At 37.2% G+C, this 18,354-nt stretch overlaps 2 protein-coding genes across 2 annotated transcripts; both read right to left on the reverse strand.

Annotated features, from left to right (window-relative positions):
* Positions 1-782: 782 nt before the first annotated feature.
* On the reverse strand, positions 783-3,488 carry LOC142639634 (uncharacterized). The gene has a single exon (XM_075813783.1). It carries the CDS (start codon positions 3,486-3,488, stop codon positions 783-785), a length of 2,706 nt encoding a protein of 901 aa, XP_075669898.1.
* Positions 3,489-14,047: 10,559 nt separating this feature from the next.
* Positions 14,048-14,967, reverse strand: LOC142639635 (uncharacterized). Its single transcript, XM_075813784.1, has 3 exons — positions 14,761-14,967; positions 14,230-14,649; positions 14,048-14,131 (listed from the first exon to the last, which is right to left on the reverse strand). The coding sequence occupies exons 1-3, from the start codon at positions 14,965-14,967 to the stop codon at positions 14,048-14,050; spliced, it is 711 nt and encodes a 236-aa protein (XP_075669899.1).
* Positions 14,968-18,354: the final 3,387 nt, after the last annotated feature.

Raw genomic sequence — 18,354 nt, forward strand, 5'->3', positions numbered from 1 at the left:
CTGGTAGCTGTAAAATAAGCAAATCAAAGTTCCATTTGATTCCCATTGCTATTACCTTTTGTAGTCCAAGAAAATTTTCCGAATTACACCAACCCATTTGCTAAAGCTTTCATTTGGGCTTCGTTTGATGGACTTGAACTAGGACCCGAATGGAAAATGCATGTATAAGCTATTTATATCTTCTGTTACAAGTCAGACATTTTTTTTTTATTTTTTATTTTTTATATATAAGATAGAATTTCTAATCTAGTCTAATCTAAGTGTATATGTGTGTGAAGCTCCCTCCTAGAGACTTGAACTCCAGCCCTTGTCCCCCACACCCCATAAGCATTTATACTTGTGAAGTGACCACCGCATCAAGAGTACATGGAATTTAAGATTGAATACAACTTATTTATTCACTTACAGAGCCTGTTAGATGGACGCAAGTTGTTTTTTCATACTGAAGTGTCCTAAGTAAATTTTTTTTGATACAGAAGTGTCCTAATTAATTGAATCACAAATGCGTGTGAAGGAGTAGTATAAAGAGGCAGAGTAAACTGCAAAATATTTGGTTCTTTAATTGTCATACTCAGATTCATGGAATCTGATCCTTATAGATATATGAAACAAAGCACCACCAAATAGAGATAACATCAGCTAGGACAGGTATTGACAGAGCCATAAATTCAATTACAAGAAAGATAACCTAAAGAGATCATATAGATAACTTACAAAACATACAACATGCTCAATATATGTAAAAAGCCATATAGATGGGGAATGTAAGATTCCTCTGGAAATTATGCGTCACTAACCACAGGCACCTTTTCATACCCTTCCAACTCTCTAAACCTCCGAGGAAGGATGAACCGACCACCAAACCGCTGCTGCAAGAAAACGATCAATGCAAAAACCAAACCCCCAAGAGGGATAATCACATCCCAAGCAGTGGAATAAAAATCTGCACCAGGATTTGCATATATGTATGACCCATCATACTGGTGGAAATAATTGTGAGCCCTGTAAAGATCATATGCATGAGGTAGCAATCTGACTATAGTGTTCCCCATGTAGAATGCACAAGAGAGAGCTCTCTCTCTGGTGTTCAAAAACAGGTTGAGCAGTATTTGAGGCAAAAGAAACCCATCCAAGACCAAACTAGCAAAAGATTTTAAATCACGCCAAAAAGAACGTGCATTGGTTCTTAAGGTACTGTTCACCATCGCAACATTTTCATTATTCACCCAGTTGGCTATCACAGCTACTAAAGCCCCAGCTGCACATAATGGTAAAACCACAAAGAGAACCCTCTTCTCAGCAACCCACAAAGCCTTTTGATTTCCTTCACCCCTTCTTGCGGACCATGTTCTATGCAGAAGACGGAATTGAAACAAGAAAACTACCATTCCAACCATCCTTACAATTACCTCATTTGCTTCAATCCATCCACCACTGTTGAGGAATATTCTTTGCTGACGATAATTTCCCAGGAACAAGGCTTCAAAGTTGAGCACAAGAGGTATCATGTAACCCAAAGTGAGAATTGACAGCATGACAAGTGAGGTGAAGGGAAGCACATGAGAGTACCTTTTGACATGAAAGAGTTGTAGTCCCACAAAAACACATGAAAGTGTTGTGGAGATAAGTACCATGATGATTTCTGCATCCATCCTCCGAATGGCTGTTTGATCCCTGTAATAAGCATATGCAGTCAAGTTTAAAACTTCAAAGTAAAGATTATCAATTTTTTCCCGTGTGCTTTGAATGGTTCCCTTGATCCGACCTGAATTTCTTTTATTTGTTGAAGGGAATTCAAAATTGACAAGAATCTCACAATCCAAATAATCATTTGAGTCGAGAGTTCTGCACCCTACCATACACAAGATTCCTGTTTCAGCATCATACAACCCTTCAGCTAAAATCTCAAAGCTCTCTTGCAATTTTGAAGATGTGTTGAATGGAGAGCTCGTCGAGTTACTCGAGTACGTTGTGAGGCCTATGTGGTAGCTGATATTGACTGGACCACTGCTGTTGAAGTTCGCTGGCTCTTCAGACTCCATATAGCTTGAGTACTGATAGAGCTGATTATCAACAGAGATGGGGTTAGCATAGCCCCGACCCATTTTTCCTTTTGAAATTTTCACTGACAAAGGAAATCTCATTTCATTAGAAAACGCATTTGGGTACACTTTCCCTTTGGTTTTAGCAGGATTTGAGCATGACTTCCTCGCTATGTCAATCTTGGAATACTCATACTTCGCACTAGACACAGCAGCACCCCCTCGCATATGATTGCTACCACTTTGAAACATGATACTATCGAAGTAACCTGGTTCATTCACAGACCTTTCGCTCCAAAGTTGTCCCACAATGCTACTAACACCTCTGATTGACCAGACTGCAGGGAACCTCAAGCTCAACATGGTTGAACAATCACCAAGATGAGCATCAGAAAAAGATTGAGCCATGCCCATAAATCGGCAAGCAACAATACAGAGCTGATTCTTGCTCTCATCCCATGATCCTTCCCCAACCAGAGCCATGTTGGGACTGAAATGCCGGTAATAATCAATATAGCTCCCGTTAGCAAACTCCACCAGGACTCGCATCCTTTCTTTATCCTCAGAACATTCAATTTCACTCAAAGACATAAGATTTGGCACATATCCGATACTCTTATCCAAAGGATTGCTGCAATTCTTTGCAGAAACGCAACCCCCTGAATATTTCAAATTGAATTGATTGACTGCCCTTGCGACTATTGAACAGAAACTGCGTGTTGGCAGAGAACTAAGTGACAAGCCTTTTGGAAGATGATCACTTCCACCAGAACAACGATCTTTGGAATCATCAGAAACATACGAGTACTTGTAATTCATTTGAGGAAACAACAACATGGAAATTGGATCAAAGTAGAAATCTTTATTACCAGAACTCAGACTCTCTAAAGTCCCAGTAATCAAACTAGTAATATTAGTTGACTTTGTGAGATTAGAGAGCTTAAGAACAGCAGAAAGCTTGAGCAAATGATCTTCTTTAGAGTAAGTAAAACCTGTTCCAACCGCACAAAGGTTCCCCTCTGGTTCTGACCAGTAACCTTGTAGTTTAAAAGTTACTGAATTTCTTCGAGGCCTATCTTCGTAGTAGATATTTGAGACTTGAAATGTCAAACTCAGATCAACCTTGAATAAGCCTGGGTTATCAGTTTCATGAACAGCTTTGGTGCGAATTGAAATGGAGTTTGAGAAAGAGGGATAGTAAGGATACGAGTGTTGGTTGTGAAGTTTATCACCACCAGTGTAGTAACCATTATGTGTTCGAGGAAGTGGCAATTTTGGGATTGGAACTTGATTGGGTTTGGAGTCAGCGACAGTTGAAGAACAGTGTTCATCATAAATATCTTGAGAGGCAGAGGAAGTGACAGAGAAGAATGGGAAGATGGTGGAAAGAAAGAAAAGGATGAAAAACCATGGCAGTGAGTGCCATCTTGGTGAAGAGTTGGTCATTGCAAAGGAGTTCATGGCCTTGTAGAGAAAAGAAAGATGAGCAAGAACAACACTGGCGTTTGAAGACTGGACTACACATGCTCATTTATAAGTTGAGTAATACTTGGGACATAATTCATCACAACTTTGTGCCACAACTCATCACATGGCGAGTTGTGATTGGCAAAGATATGATGGTGGGTCATATGGGGACACATCTTTGCCAATCACAACTCGACACATGAGGAATTGTGGCACATAGTTGTTGGGAATTATGTGATCCTATCATTACTCTTATAAGTTATAACGCAACCCTTTCTTTCTTGACTAATTATTGGTTCACACTCTAGTTAGGGTCAAGAAATGTTTCACATAATATTCACACTTAACACTTGCCCCTAAACGGTAAAAATACACACTTACCTCCCTAAACTATTTCCCATGTAACACATGCCTTCTAAATTATACGAATGTACTTACTTTCCTAAACTATTAGTTATGGAATAGTACACATACTCCCGTAAACTCTTACTTGTGTAACATTTTGCACTCTATCTTATAAGTTATAGTTCAGAGAAGTTTTTACCAAAAAAAAAAAGTTTAGAAAAGTAAGTATGCATTCTCATAATTTAGAAAGTAAATATGAAAGGAGTATAGTTGTAAAGTGTGCATTCTCATAATTTAGGTGCTAAGTGTAAAAATGACATAATTTAGGAGATAAGTGTTTATTCTTAATTTAAAAAGGTAATTGTAAAATGATATAAAGTTCAAGGGTACCGTGTAATTAGCCCAAAGAAAAAAGTGTCATTATTTAGCTAGCAGCATTAATGCATTATACTATTATTCATTCTTTACTTTGAAAATTTCCAAAATAATGTTTATATAGAAAAGTCAATGGACACAAATAACTAGTTTCCTAGTTTGTTATTTAGAAAAGTCAATGGACACAAATGGTTACTCTCCTAATTTGTTATCAAATATATTTGAAAAGTTGATACTCAATTTTTATTTGATTTATATTTTTTTAAGAAGAGTGGTTGAAAATTATTAGCTAATTATTTCAAAAAATAATATATTAGGTGGTATGTCATTAAAAATATGAATTTTCAAAAGGAGGCAAATAGTATGAGAGGAAGAGAAGACAACAAGTGCTCATTCAATTTGTCTAAAGGTGGCTATTTCTTTTTTAATACCAAGTATTTTAACACACACAAAAAAATGAGAGAATATCTTAAAGAAACTGACAGTATTATATATTTAAAAATGCTTTTAAACTAAGCCACAGATAAAAGATAATTTTTTTTTTTTTTTTTTTTTATAAACTTCAATCTATTAAAAAGGAGGGGGAAACACTGGTGGAAATCTTCCTTATAGATAGCTATTCTATTCTTTTAAAGTAGCTCACATCTTGTTCCACGTTTTAACCCATTTCACCACCAGTGTTTTGTTTTGCTTTTTTTTTCTTTTTTTCTTTTCACTATTTATATTACTTTTCTTGTTGAGTAATGTTATGAATATTACAAATTTTATTACATTAGTCTTATAAGAAGATGTATCACCATCACAGAAAAATCAATTCTTATAATTTTTTCTATTATTTTGTCTAGTAACACTAATCACATTCTTACCACATCAATTTTGTTATTATTATCAATTAATATTTTTTAGATTAATTTTGTTTTAATATTGACTTTGAGTCTTGGCCCCTTGAATTGAAATTCTGGCTCTGCCATGGCCAAAAGACCTACAATTCTTTGATAATCACATGGAATAGTACTCTGTTATGGAATATACATTTTTGTAATCATCAAAAATAGGAACTCTCATGCCACGCATGAAAATTGACATCTTTTTGCAGTTGATCGATTAAAGGTTCCCGTAGAATAAGAAAAATTTTCCACCCAGCTCCTCAGCACTAAATAACTTGAAAAAATCTCTTTAGATTCATGCCTTGCAAGGAGGATTAGTTACAAACCTTTCGGGTTGATTATGATTTATGAAGCTTCATTTATTTTTATTTTTTTAAATTCAGGGCTGAGTAGAGTAGTTAGAACGAATAGACATGATAATTCATTAATTGGGCAGTTGGTTGGGAATGGTGGATTGTAGGTGGTATAAATGAAAAGCATTTTATGGAAAGAAAAAAAAAAGGCTTTTATCTTAAGGATCAAAAAATAAAAATAAAAAGGATTAATGAAGCTGTTGTTCATTGCACAATTGATGTGGATATTTAATAAAAGAAGGGAGTCAAAGGACACCAATGTGGTGGCGGCGTAAAGGTTCTTAATGCCTCTAATGCTTAAGTTTAAAAGGCTCTTTATATAGGAATAAACTTAAGTTTTTATTTATTTATTTTATTATAGAATCATAAACTGAGAATTTAAATACTCAATGCGTTACCTTCATTGTAGTATGAATTTTTTTTTGGAGAAATGATATGTCCACAATATTTTCATAACATTTTTACAACAAATCTTAAGTGACAGGTTGTTACTGGTTGTTATTGTTGGGGCAAAAAAGTAATCTTGGTGGTAGGTTCAAATTTGAACTAATAACAACTAAGAGAAATGATATGTCCACAACATTTTTACAACATTTTTACAACAAATCTTAAGTGGCAGGTTGTTACTGGTCGTTATTGTTGGGGCAAAAAAGTAATCTTAGTGTTAAGTTCAAATTTGAACCAATAATAACTAACCACCTATGATTTGTTGTGAAAATGTTGTAAAAATGTTGTGGACGTAGCACCTCTCAACAACTAATCATTTATGATTTGTTATGAAAATGTTGTAAAAATGTTGTGGACGTAACATCTTTTTTTTTTTTTTTTTTAGAAGAATTGTAGCGTGAAGTTGGGTTTATACGATGAATCTTGCTATCATATTATTAGGGTCCATTACCTAATTTTTAGTTATTCTAGTGTAGCAATTTTTGAATTGAGGTAACAGTCCTATGTTGGATATGTCATATGTATTGTAAGCTACCTGAGTGTGTCTTTCTGTTCGTATCAAAGATCAAACCTGGTAAAACAATAATTAATTCTTTGTCCAACAAAATTTATGCGGGCTATTATTCTTAATCTCTCTTTAGGCTAAAGAAGAATTGGCATGGCTATAAACATCTTTGAATAGTGAGGCCGTTTGTAAGCTGTACTAGTTAATAAAATAAGAAACTGAAAGCGAAAGGGGAAAAAATAGTGGGACAATTTCTAAAGGCGAGGAAATTGCCACCATTAAGGTTGTCAAAATCGGAATCCTACGTAGGATCGTGGATTGTAGGATCGGATCGTGGATCGTAAGATCCTACCTATTTTCCGATTTTAAGCAAAAAACCTATTGATAGTGACTTCGTATGTTATATAATCACTTAAAATGTGAATCCATCCATTAAAAAAAATTGCATCATAAAATGTAAATTGCATGCACTACATCGTTCTTATGTCATTCTAACGAAACAAAATATATTTAACTTTTAACATAATGTATCTAAAAAGTTCAGTACATGTTTAATTAGCAACTAAGTACCAAAATATTATTTACACATATGAAAAATGTTTTCCAAATTCTATGTTCCAAATCCAAAATAAGTTAGGCTAGTTAGCATATAAAAACTAGCAAACTACAAATTTACAATATGTAATCCAAAAGAGAATTCTCAATCTAAGGTAAACAAGCTAATTACAAATATGAAATCTAAAAGAGAATTCTCATTCTAAGGTTCTTCGAATCTAATCACTATCATTGTCATATCCCATTTCATCATCTATATCTTTCCTAGTATCAACATCCAAAACGTTAAACTTAAATACTATAGGTTTTTTGAGATTTTATGTTGACATAGAGCTAAATTTGGGACTTCAATTCATTATTGGGCTTCTGATAACCCATTGGGTTTGTGGGTTTAGGTGGATTATCTTACCCAAATGGATTCCACTTAAAAAAAAAAAAATCAAGCCAAATGGTAGGATCAGTAGGATCCCATATGATCCTACCCGATCCTACCATTTTTGCGATCCTGCTACGATTTTAAACTTTTTGGTGAGGTGGGATCGTAAAATCGTGCGATTTTACAATCCGGATCGCGATTTTGACAACCATGACCACCATAGACCAATAAATTTCTTAAAATAGAGCAATTGAAAGAATCATTATAATGTTCCTTTCTTCACTTTATTATAAACTAGAAAGCCTAGACACGGACACAGGTATTAGTATTGGTACAGATACAGGTATGAATCAGCGATACGAGCAATTTTTAAAAAATTATAATAGGACACGGCAGATATGGGTATTGATACCAATATGGTACGTTCCTTTCTTCACCTTATTATAAACTAGGAAGCCCAAACACAGACACGGGTCTGGGTATTGGTACCGATACAGGTATGAGTCAGCGATACAAGCAATTTTAAAAAAATTATAACAAGACATGGCGAGTAAGACTCAAATACAACAGAGGTATGACACAAGTACGACACCCTAAATAAAGTGTCTGTACTTCCTAGATTATAAATGAGTGTAAAGGAGCAAGGTAAAGAGTAAGGGAATCTTGATTAATCTTAGAAGCCAATAAATTTAGCAAGAAAGAACAATTGAAACAATCATTATATTTTTCTTTTGTTCACTGTAATATAAATTAGTGTAAAGGAGAAAAGAACAATTGAAACAATCATTATATTGCTCTTTTGTTCACTGTGATATAAATTAGTGTAAAGGAGAAAGGTAAAGAATCTTGATTCATCTTAGAGACCAAAGGGAAAATATGAGAACTTGAGAAGGGTTGTAGTTATCACTCATCACAGTAACTATGATTGAAAAAAATAAAAACCCGATTTGGCATTGTAATATAAAAGAACGGTTGAATAAAGGTCTAGGAAATGCAGAATGGAAACTACGTTTTCCTAAGACAGAAGCACATCATCTTCCCAGGATTAAATCTGATCATTATCCCATTTTGCTAAATACTGACTTACTAGAATGCAAATCACAAAAGCCTTTTTAGGTTCTGGCAGATGTGGCTCATAGACCCTTCCTTCCCCTACTTAGTGGAAACAAGCTGGAAGTCCTTGGAAACTATTCCTTCATCCTCCTCTTCCCTCTCCAAATTCCAACAACGCCTAGATTTCTTAACAGGTAGGATCATAGATTGGAATAAAAACCACTTTGGAAATTTATTCCAGTGAAAGGATCGACTTTTAGCTAGGCTTCGTGGTATCAAGATTGCTCTAACAAGAAAACCATCAGGTTTCCTATACTCACTGGAACAACAGCTTATCCAAGAATATAACACCACCTTGCACCAAGAGTACTTATATTGGCAACTCAAATCTAGAATCATGTGGCTAAATTATGGCGATGCTAACACAAAATACTTTCATCTAAAAACCTTACAACATCGCAGCCAATCTCATTTTGTGACCCTAAAAGATGGGACGGGGCTATGGCTCTCTGGGGACGCTTTAACCACCCATATTATTGACACATTTAAAATTTAGTTTACGGTCACTTCGTCTCAAATAAGGTTAAAAGCTAGTTTAGGGCAGCAACATAGTCAAAATAGCCCCTTTCTAGAACATTACCAGTGGCTCTCGAGTATTCCCCAACTGGAGGAGATTTCTAGGAATGTCCTCTCTCTTCCTCCCTTGAAGGCCTGGGGCAGGATGGGTATCACGCGATTTTTTTCCAAAAGAATTGGCACATTCTCGGGCCAAGTGTGATTCAAGTCATTCAAGAGATTTTTGAAAAGTTAACTATTCCACCTGATTGGGGCGTAACCAATCTTGTCCTTATCCCGAAAGTGGCTCACCCAGAGATGATCAATCGATTTTGACCAATTAGTCTATGTAATACTCTATATATATTGGTATCCCAAATTATCCTGCAGCATCTCAAACCCTATATTGCAAATATTATTAATCATTGTTAGGTAGGGATTGTTTTGGGGCGCTAGACAAGTGATAATATTATTCTTGTTCAGGAGATTATTCATAAGCTGATGCATAAAAGGGGTAAAAATGGTTACGTAGCATTAAAATTAGACCTTGATAAAGCCTATGATCACCTAGAATGGTCGTTTATTAAGGAATCGCTTGAATTTTTTCAAGTCCCGCCAAATCTAATCACGCTCATTATGAACATGATATCATCAACCCACTACCATATACAATGGAATGGGGTTCCTCTTCCAGAAGTGATCCCAAGTAGGGGAGTGCATCAAGGAGACCCACTATCAGCATATCTCTTTATTCAGTGTTTGGAATGCCTCTCCATTCTGTTGGAGAAAGCGGTTTGAGAGAGAACGATCCACCTTATAAGGTTCAAGGGCCAGATTCGAATCTCCCATTTATTTTTCGCAGATGTTATTTTTCTGTTCACAAAAGCCAAGGTAATGGTCTTCCAGAATCTTAGTAGAATTTTACAGAAGTTTTGCCATTGTTCGGGCCAAATCATTAGTACCCACAAATCTCAAATATGGTTTTTGCCTAACACCCCTCAAAGAACGAAGGATTAGGTTTTAGGAATATTTGACATACCTACCACGATGCAAACAGGCACATATTTAGGAACCCCCATTTTCACCACCCACCGAACGGCCTATGCATACCAATATTTAGTTGACAAAATTCAATAGAGAATTGACGGATGGCAGACCAAATATCTTTCAATGGCTGGCCGTGTCACATTAGTCAAATCTTCAGCGGCTTCCATCCCTATCTATGCCATGCAAACAACTCTGCTTCCCCAGAAAGTTAGTCAACAATTATAAAAATTCAGTTGCCAGTCCATATGGGGAGACACGAATCAGCAGCAGAGCTCTCATACGGTTAGTTAGAAAACTAAAACACTTCCGAAAGACGCAGGGGGTTTGGGAATACAATCGATCCGATATAGGAATAGGGAAATACTTATGAACCAAGCCTGGAGACTATATCATCAGCCCAATATGCTCTAGGGCCAAGTCTTAAAAAAATTATTTCACACATGAACCTGTTTGATAGTGCCAAAACTCCTAAAGCGTCCCATATTTGGAAAGCCCCGTAGGAAGGGATGCAATGGTTATGAAATGGTATGAAATGGATATTAGGGGACGGGCAAACTATTAGGATGTGGGATGACCACTAGATCCTTGGGGGCACCCTCTGGAGTCGCATTGAAAGACTGCTAATTCAAAATGAAGAAAACCACCTAGTTAGCTCGTTGCGAAATAATCATACTTGGACTTTAAACTCTCTTCAAGTTTCTCTCCCAACACAAATTGAGCAACTTATTAGAGGTATTTTGGTGGCACGGCATTTTAGGCTCCTGGATTCCTTTGTATGGCCACATTATAATGGTATTTTCTCGGTTAGTTCGGCATCAAAATTTTTATACCAACAAAAACATGTGCCTCTAGATAAACCGTTGTGGAATTAGATTTGGAAATTACAATGCCTCTAAAATATCCAACTATTCCTTTGGAAAGCCATATGCAATTGGGTTCCCACAAGGCAGTATTTAGTATTTTCTCGCTCAAACATTAATGATCAATGTCCTAGATGCAACAATCCGGAAACAACATTTCATATCTTACATGATTGCCCCTAGGCTAAGGAGGTTTGGTGTCAATCCCTGGGTATCCTGCCACTTAATTTTTTTCACACACCCTTACCAGCTTGGTTGTAGAGCAATGCTACCATTGATAATGTTATTCTGCACTAGCAACTCCCATGGAAAATATATTTTCCCTTCCTATGTTGGCATTTATGGTTAGCTAGAAATAAACGTATTTTTAAGAACCAATCTCACTCCCAACATAGACTAGTCTACACAACGGTGCAAGCAACTACAAAATATTTTTTCTTAGCCAGCTTTGATAAGCGGGTTCAATTTAGGACTCCACAAATTATTAAATGGGCAGTGCCAAATGAACCCTATGTAAAGCTAAGTACGGATGGTAGTTCCATAGGTAACATAAGGATGGCCGGCGCAGGGGGCCTACTGCGAGATAGCTCTGGGTTATGGATATTAGGATTTTCTCTAAATATGGGTATAACCACTAATAATATGGCAGAGTTGGGAGCAGTTAGGCAGGGCCTCCTATTGGCATGGGACTTAGGGTTCAAATTTATCTAGCTCAAGATTGATTCTATAACAATTTTATCCTAGTTAACTGACAAAAATTCTACTTGCCCTCCTGATGTGTTTCCTTTAATATGTGATTACAGGAGCCTTATGGAGCGGGCATGGGAAGTTCAAGTGCACCATATATATCGTGAAGCAAACGACTGCGCAGATGCCCTAGCGAAACGGGGAAACCACCAATAGCATCTCTTGACTATCTACAATACCTGTCCTAGTTTTGTTAGCCACTGTTTAGTAAGGGATTTAGCTAGCCTCGACAATAGTAGACTATGTGCCCGAAGGTCAGATAATGATGTTGTTGTATAAACTTCTATTATAATTATATAAGACTTCCCATTTCTACCACCAAAAAAAAAAAAAAAAAAAAAAACTATGATTGAAACAATATATGGATTGACCAATTTCAGTTTCCAGATTCATGGAATCTCTTATTTGAAACAAAGCATCAACTACATAGAGACAACATCAGTTTAGAATTACATAGGACATGCATTAAGAAAGTGAAACTTTACAAGAATTATGAGTTTGAACATCATACTGCTAAATATCACAAACTTATAGCATGCTCAAAATATGTTAAAAGTCACTATATTGTGTTGGCAAAGCAAGATCAAAACATGTCTAGTCTAGGTGTTTAGACAATGCTTAAATAAGGATGATTCAAGTTTTGAGGTCCAGCTGTTTGCAGAAAATAAAAGTGAGGTTCTGCCTTTCTCGATCGATTAGGAATTAGGCTCGACCAATTGAAAATCACATGTCCAGTTTTTTCTGTAGAATTTTAAATAGGCCCAAGCCCGCAAAAATGTTTAGGGTTTCACTTAAACTTCTCTACATATATATATATATATATATATATATATATATATATATATATATATATATAAAAAAAAAAACCCTAGTCACATTTAGGTTGGTGAAGAAGACTTGTGTGTTACTCTTTGTGAGATTTGAGAGGTTCTGTACCTTCTAACTACACAAGAATCTACCGGAGTAAGAACTACAATCAATGATTGGTAGAACTAGTTGCTGCATCAAGATGAACAAGAAAATATGATCTGAAACCTTTGAGTGGGATCTCAAAATCACAAGCGATGCGGCTTGTGTTGCTGTAAATCCAAGAAGAGGAGTTCGTGAATTCGGAGCTTGCACGTGGTCATGTCAGTAAATTACTACTGGAGGTAGCATTAGATTTAGGGTTAAATCTTTTGTAAAAACTTCGATTATCTTATAGTGGCTAGGTCAAATCCTCCCAAAGTTTTTACCTTAAAACGATTAGTTTCATTGGTTTTCCTAGGTCATCATATCGTGGTGTTATTTACTTTTCCGCATCTTTGCATGATATGATTTATTTGTATTTAACCTAGATCTAAAAATAATCTAAGTAATCACTTGGTTAATAAATTAGGTTAAACAATCTGTTTTAAGAGGTCTAAACAAACTTTCAGATTCCATTATATCTCTTATTAGCAAGAAGCAAAGAGTACTCAATAACATATGGGTGTCCTTTTATGTGTAAGATTTGTCATGTTGTTATGCATTAGTAATCACGGGCACCTTTTCATATACTTCCAACTTTCTAAACCTCTGAGGAAAGATTACATGACCACCAAACCGCTGCTGCAAGTAAATGATCAATGCAAAAAGCAATACCCCAGGGGGATAACAAAATCCTGGTATGAATTTGTATTCCACGCTTGGGATTTTGTTATCCCCCTATGGGGATTGCTTTTTGCATTGATCATTTACTTGCAGCAATATATATATATGACTCATCATAGTGGCAAAAATTTTTGAGAGCTTATCTCCTATTCTTTACTATACAATTTACGCAATATATAACGCAATTGATGCAACCAAAAGTCGTCTCATCAATTACAATAAGCCTAATTGACCTCAACTAATAAACCGCAAATTCGTCCTATGAGAGGGTTTTGTCGACCCATTCTTTTGTTTATGTCAACAATCTATTTAATAATTATTATGCCTTTTGAGTTTTTACCATATAATAATCATTGTGACTCCTCAAATATGTCAACTGTTGAAACTTTTTTTTTTTTTTTTTGCACTCATTGCTTTAGCATTCTTTATTGTCCAAATAATAATATTTTATTTTTTTCTTTTTTTTTTCTTTCTATTGTTCTTGCACGTTAAATCTATGTTTTTTATTTTTGTTTTTTGTTTATATAATCACAAAAGTAAATTAATTTTATGCAATATATATTTAAGTTTTTCTTAATTTATTTTTGTGATTCTACAAAAAGTTTCATAAATCGTTAGCCTGATTTCAGTGGATTTACTATTTGTGTTAATCGATGTAAGTGCTAAAGTTTTTTTTGAGAAACCAGTCTGAGGGACTGGGACTTTTATTAAACCGAATGAAAAACAAAAGTGCTAGTGAACATCAAACAATGCTAGGGGAATGATGTCCCCAGGAATGTCATCTACCCAAATCTTAAAATCTCACCCAACCCGAGCTTTCTTGGCAAAAGCATCCGCAACCTTATTACAGCTTCTTGACACCTGACAGAACTTGTGAAACCGCAGCTGCAACGTTAAGTGAAGGATGTCGTCCACAATGTGACCATAAAGTGCTGGGCTTGACAGATCGCTGTTGATGGCCTGGTTGATGATTGCTAAGTCACCTTCGAAGATAACCTCATGAAGACCAAGGCAAAAGATACGGCATGACGACAAGCAAGGGCATCCACCTTTGGTACAAAATGAGGAAGCGGGACACAAACTGACATTGCTCCCAAGATATCACCTCGGCTGTCTCTGATAACCACTCCTAGACCAGCAGTGTTGCTTGACTTGAAAACGGCACCGTCGTAATTAGCTTTATAGCAATGTTGATCAAGTTGAGACCAGTGATTTGTGGAGGTTGTCTCTACAGGCCTTAGGACTGGTTCTTGCACATTGATGAAGTCTTGAAGCATGCCATCAGCCAAGGAAGGTAGCATTTGCAACGAGTGAACTGGTTTGTTTAGGCACAACAAGTTGCGTCTGTTCCACAATAGCCATGCTATAAGAGCAGAAATTTCAGCTCTATAATCATCATGTACCTGCAAAAACTTAGAGATAAGGTCAGTAAAATCTAGGGAGGGGGAGGTGTTTGTGAGATTGGCCCAGCTAAGAGACTACCACGCCTCCTTCACTCCTTCACAGCCCCAAACAGCATGTGTGGTGTCTTCAACATGGTTTCTGCAAATATTGCAAGTGGCAGAGAGAACCACCTTACGGCAAAGGAGGTTATCCATGGTTAGGAGAGCATTGTTGCTTGCTCTCCATACAAAGTGCTTCACTTTACTAGGAACACGTAGCTTCCATATATATGCCTCTCCAAAAGCTTTTTTGGGGGTTAGGATCTGAGCTACTTCCATTGCTGGCTGAAGTAGTAGAGACCAACAACTTATATGCGCTGCGGGTGCTGAAACGACCCGAAGAAGAGGGGACTAGATTAGGCGATCTTGTAGGAGTCTGGTGCTTAAAGGAATGCTTAGGATCAATCCAGCTTCATGGGGCAAGAAACTTTGGTTACTTAGATCTGCTCTCCATGTTCTTGTGTTGGCATCAATGAGACTGCTCACTTTGGCATCAGGGGGTATGGAAGGAATGGGCGAGCTAACCATCTTGTATACCTCATCTAGCAGCCAGTTATCCTCTCAAATGCAGATTGACTGACCGTCACCAATGCGCCATACCGCCCTTTTTTTTATTATATCTCTTGCACTTAAAATGCTTTTCCACGCATATGACCCAAGGCTAGACTCCTTAGCATCGAGGATGGAACCATTGGGGAAAATTTTGGCTTTAAAGACCCTATAACATAGAGAGTCATGGTTGTTCATCATACACCACACCTGCTTGGCCAATAGAGCATTATTAAACTTCTCTATTTCCTTAAAACCCATACCTCCAACCGCCTTGGCTTCATAAAGACGCTCCCACCTAACCCAACAGATTTTCCTATTGTCTCCATTGTAGGTCCACCAAAACTTGCGAATCAAGGACCCAATTTCTTGGATCAACCCTCTTGGTAGCTTAAAGTAGCTCATGAAATAGGTGGGAATGGCTTGGATCACAGATTTGATGAGCACATCTCTACCGGTCTATGATAGGAGTTTTTCCTTCCAACCCTGAAGGTTCTTCCAAATTCTCTCCTTAATATAAATGAAACTCTGTTTTTTTGCTCGGCCAACAAGGGCAGGAAGACCCAAGTATTTCTCATAATTCCTAATGGAGGGGACACCCAAGATCTGTTGTATATGGATTTGGAGGCCAAGATCAGTATTTGAGCTACATAACAAGTTGGTTTTATCTTTTTTTATCTTCTGACCAGAGCCTTTTTCATAAGTGACCAAAATATCAAGGATAACCTGGCATTCAGATTCTTTAGCACGACAGAAGATAACACTATCATCAGCAAAAAATAGGTATGAAACTCGAGATCCATTTCGACATATAGAAACACCTCAAATGCGACCTTTAGATTCAGCTGTGTGTAGTAGGCCCTGTAACCTAATAGCACAAAGCAAGAACAAATATGGGGACAAAGGATCACCTTTGCGGAGGCCTCTAGAGGGTTTAATATTGCCAACAGGTGCCCCATTGAGAAGCACTGAATAAGAAACAAACATAATACATGACATAATGGTTGTTACCATTTTGCCTCCAAACCCCAAATGTCGCATGACTTTCTCAAGAAAAATCATTCTACCCTGTCATAAGCCTTACTCATATCAAGCTTGAGAGCCATAAAACCCAGCTTCCCTTGTGTTTTTTCGCTTAAGATAGTGGAGAGTCTCAAAAGCCACTAGGACATTGTCAGTGATAAGGCGACCCGAAAGGAAAGCACTTTCAGAATCAGAGACTACATAAGGCAAAACCAATTTCAAGCAGTTAACCAAAACTTTTGATATAAGTTTATAAAATATGTTACACAGGCTAATAGGCCTAAAATCTGAATTAGGGTTCTAAATTTTTGGGATAAGGGATATGAAAGTGGAGTTAATAGAGTCAGGAATAATACCCAAATTCAAGGCCGCCAAAATAGCATTTGTTATATCACCACCCACAATATGCCAAAATGATTTGTAAAAAATAAGGGACATACCATCAGGGCTTGGTGCAGTGAGTGGTGCCATTTGGTGAAGAGCTTGAACAACCTCAGCTGCAGTATATTCATGGTTAAGGCTAGTGTTCATGTCTTCCGTGACTGTGGGAGAAATACCTTCTAAAATATCATCAAAACCCGAAGGATTACATGTGGAATAAAGGTTGGAAAAGTATTCCTCAACAAGCTCACCCATCCGGCCTTCATCCTCAGTCCACACCCTATTGTCATCTTCAAAACCCAAGATAAAATTGTGCTTGTTTCTCTAATTAGACCTGCAATGGAAGTACCTCTGTTTTGATCTCCCCCTTTTAGCCAATCCGTGTGGGACCGTTGCTGCCACATGGTTTCTTCTCTGTTTATTAGCCCTTGTATTTCATCCCGAAGTTGATAAATATGGGCTAGATTGGACTTGTACAAATCTGCCTCTTCCACCTTGGTTAACTCCTTGAGTTTCTTTGCCAAATTGAGTCTAACATGGCCAAAAACCTCGCGGTTTTACCTTTGCAAATTGACCTGGCAGGTGGTTAGTTTTATAGATACTATAATCAATGGAGACAACCCCGGACAGCCACTCCATGACTCATTAATCACCCCTTCACAAGTTTTGTCCTTCAACCACATGGCTTCGAAGCAAAAGGATCGTCCCTTCCGGTAAAACCTTTTTGCTTCAGAATCCGAAATCAAAAGAATGGGCTTGTGATCCGAGTGAAAGGCATCCAAGTGGTGAATTCTAGAGGTAGGGAACCTTAGAATCCAATCAATGGTGGCTACTCCTCTGTCCAGCCGAATCCAAGTGTTTTGAGTTCCCAGTCTTCGATTGCACCAAGTAAAAGGGAAGCCATTGAAACCAAAATCTTTAAGGCCACACACATCCAACACATCCCTAAACCCCTGCATTTGTCTTTCCGTTCTGTCTAGCCAACCTTGCTTCTCTTCCACCCTTAGAATTTCATTGAAATCACCCAAAACAATCCATGGAAGTGTTAATCGTCGACTCAAAGTTTTTAGTAATGACTAGGAATCTTCCTGGCTGGCGGTATCAGGATTTCCATAAAAACTCGTAAACCGCCAAGCGTTATCCATCCCTTGGTCAATTACTACATCAATATGGCGCTCAGATGAATGTACGTGCTAAAGTTGATTTGATTGAATGTGTTGTACTATGTGTGCTATTAAATAATTTTGTATATGAGTTACAGAAGGCACAATTCCATTCATGTTACGAGCCTTACGGCTACCGCATCAGAAATATTCCCAAAACTGCTGTAGTGTTGTGATTAGGTTTCAGTGAAACAATGTGTTCATTGCAAAGTTATAATTTTGGAATCCACATTTGGAGAAATTATAAGGTACTCATGATGGACAATAGGGATGATAATTTTGCCCTTCCCCATTTCACCCCGTGCAGGTTTTTCCCACCTCACAAGGGTGATGGGGTGGGAATGGGGCAAGATTTTAGCCCCGCACCACAGGACGGGATGGGGATGGATTTAAACTTTTTAGACCCACCCCGCCCGCCCCTCCCCGTCTCCACCCCTGCCTGCTCACGATGCTAAGGGTTATAATTGTAAATTTTTCATACCCTAAAACCCTACTATTTAAACAAACATATCAATATTAGCTTATTTTATTCTACACAATGTGATTCTAT

The sequence above is a fragment of the Castanea sativa genome, chromosome 6 (genome assembly GCF_040712315.1).
Source record: "Castanea sativa cultivar Marrone di Chiusa Pesio chromosome 6, ASM4071231v1".
In the NCBI taxonomy this organism is placed as follows: domain Eukaryota; kingdom Viridiplantae; phylum Streptophyta; class Magnoliopsida; order Fagales; family Fagaceae; genus Castanea; species Castanea sativa.

Coding starts and splice junctions, on each gene's coding strand:
- LOC142639634 (XM_075813783.1), bottom strand. CDS start 3,488: ATGACCAACTCTTCACCAAGATGGCACTCACTGCCATGGTTTTTCATC.
- LOC142639635 (XM_075813784.1), bottom strand. CDS start 14,967: ATGGAAGTAGCTCAGATCCTAACCCCCAAAAAAGCTTTTGGAGAGGCA. Junction 14,650..14,760: donor TTGAAGACACCACACATGCT/GTTTGGGGCTGT, acceptor AAGTTTTTGCAG/GTACATGATGATTATAGAGC. Junction 14,132..14,229: donor TCATGAGGTTATCTTCGAAG/GTGACTTAGCAA, acceptor TTAACGTTGCAG/CTGCGGTTTCACAAGTTCTG.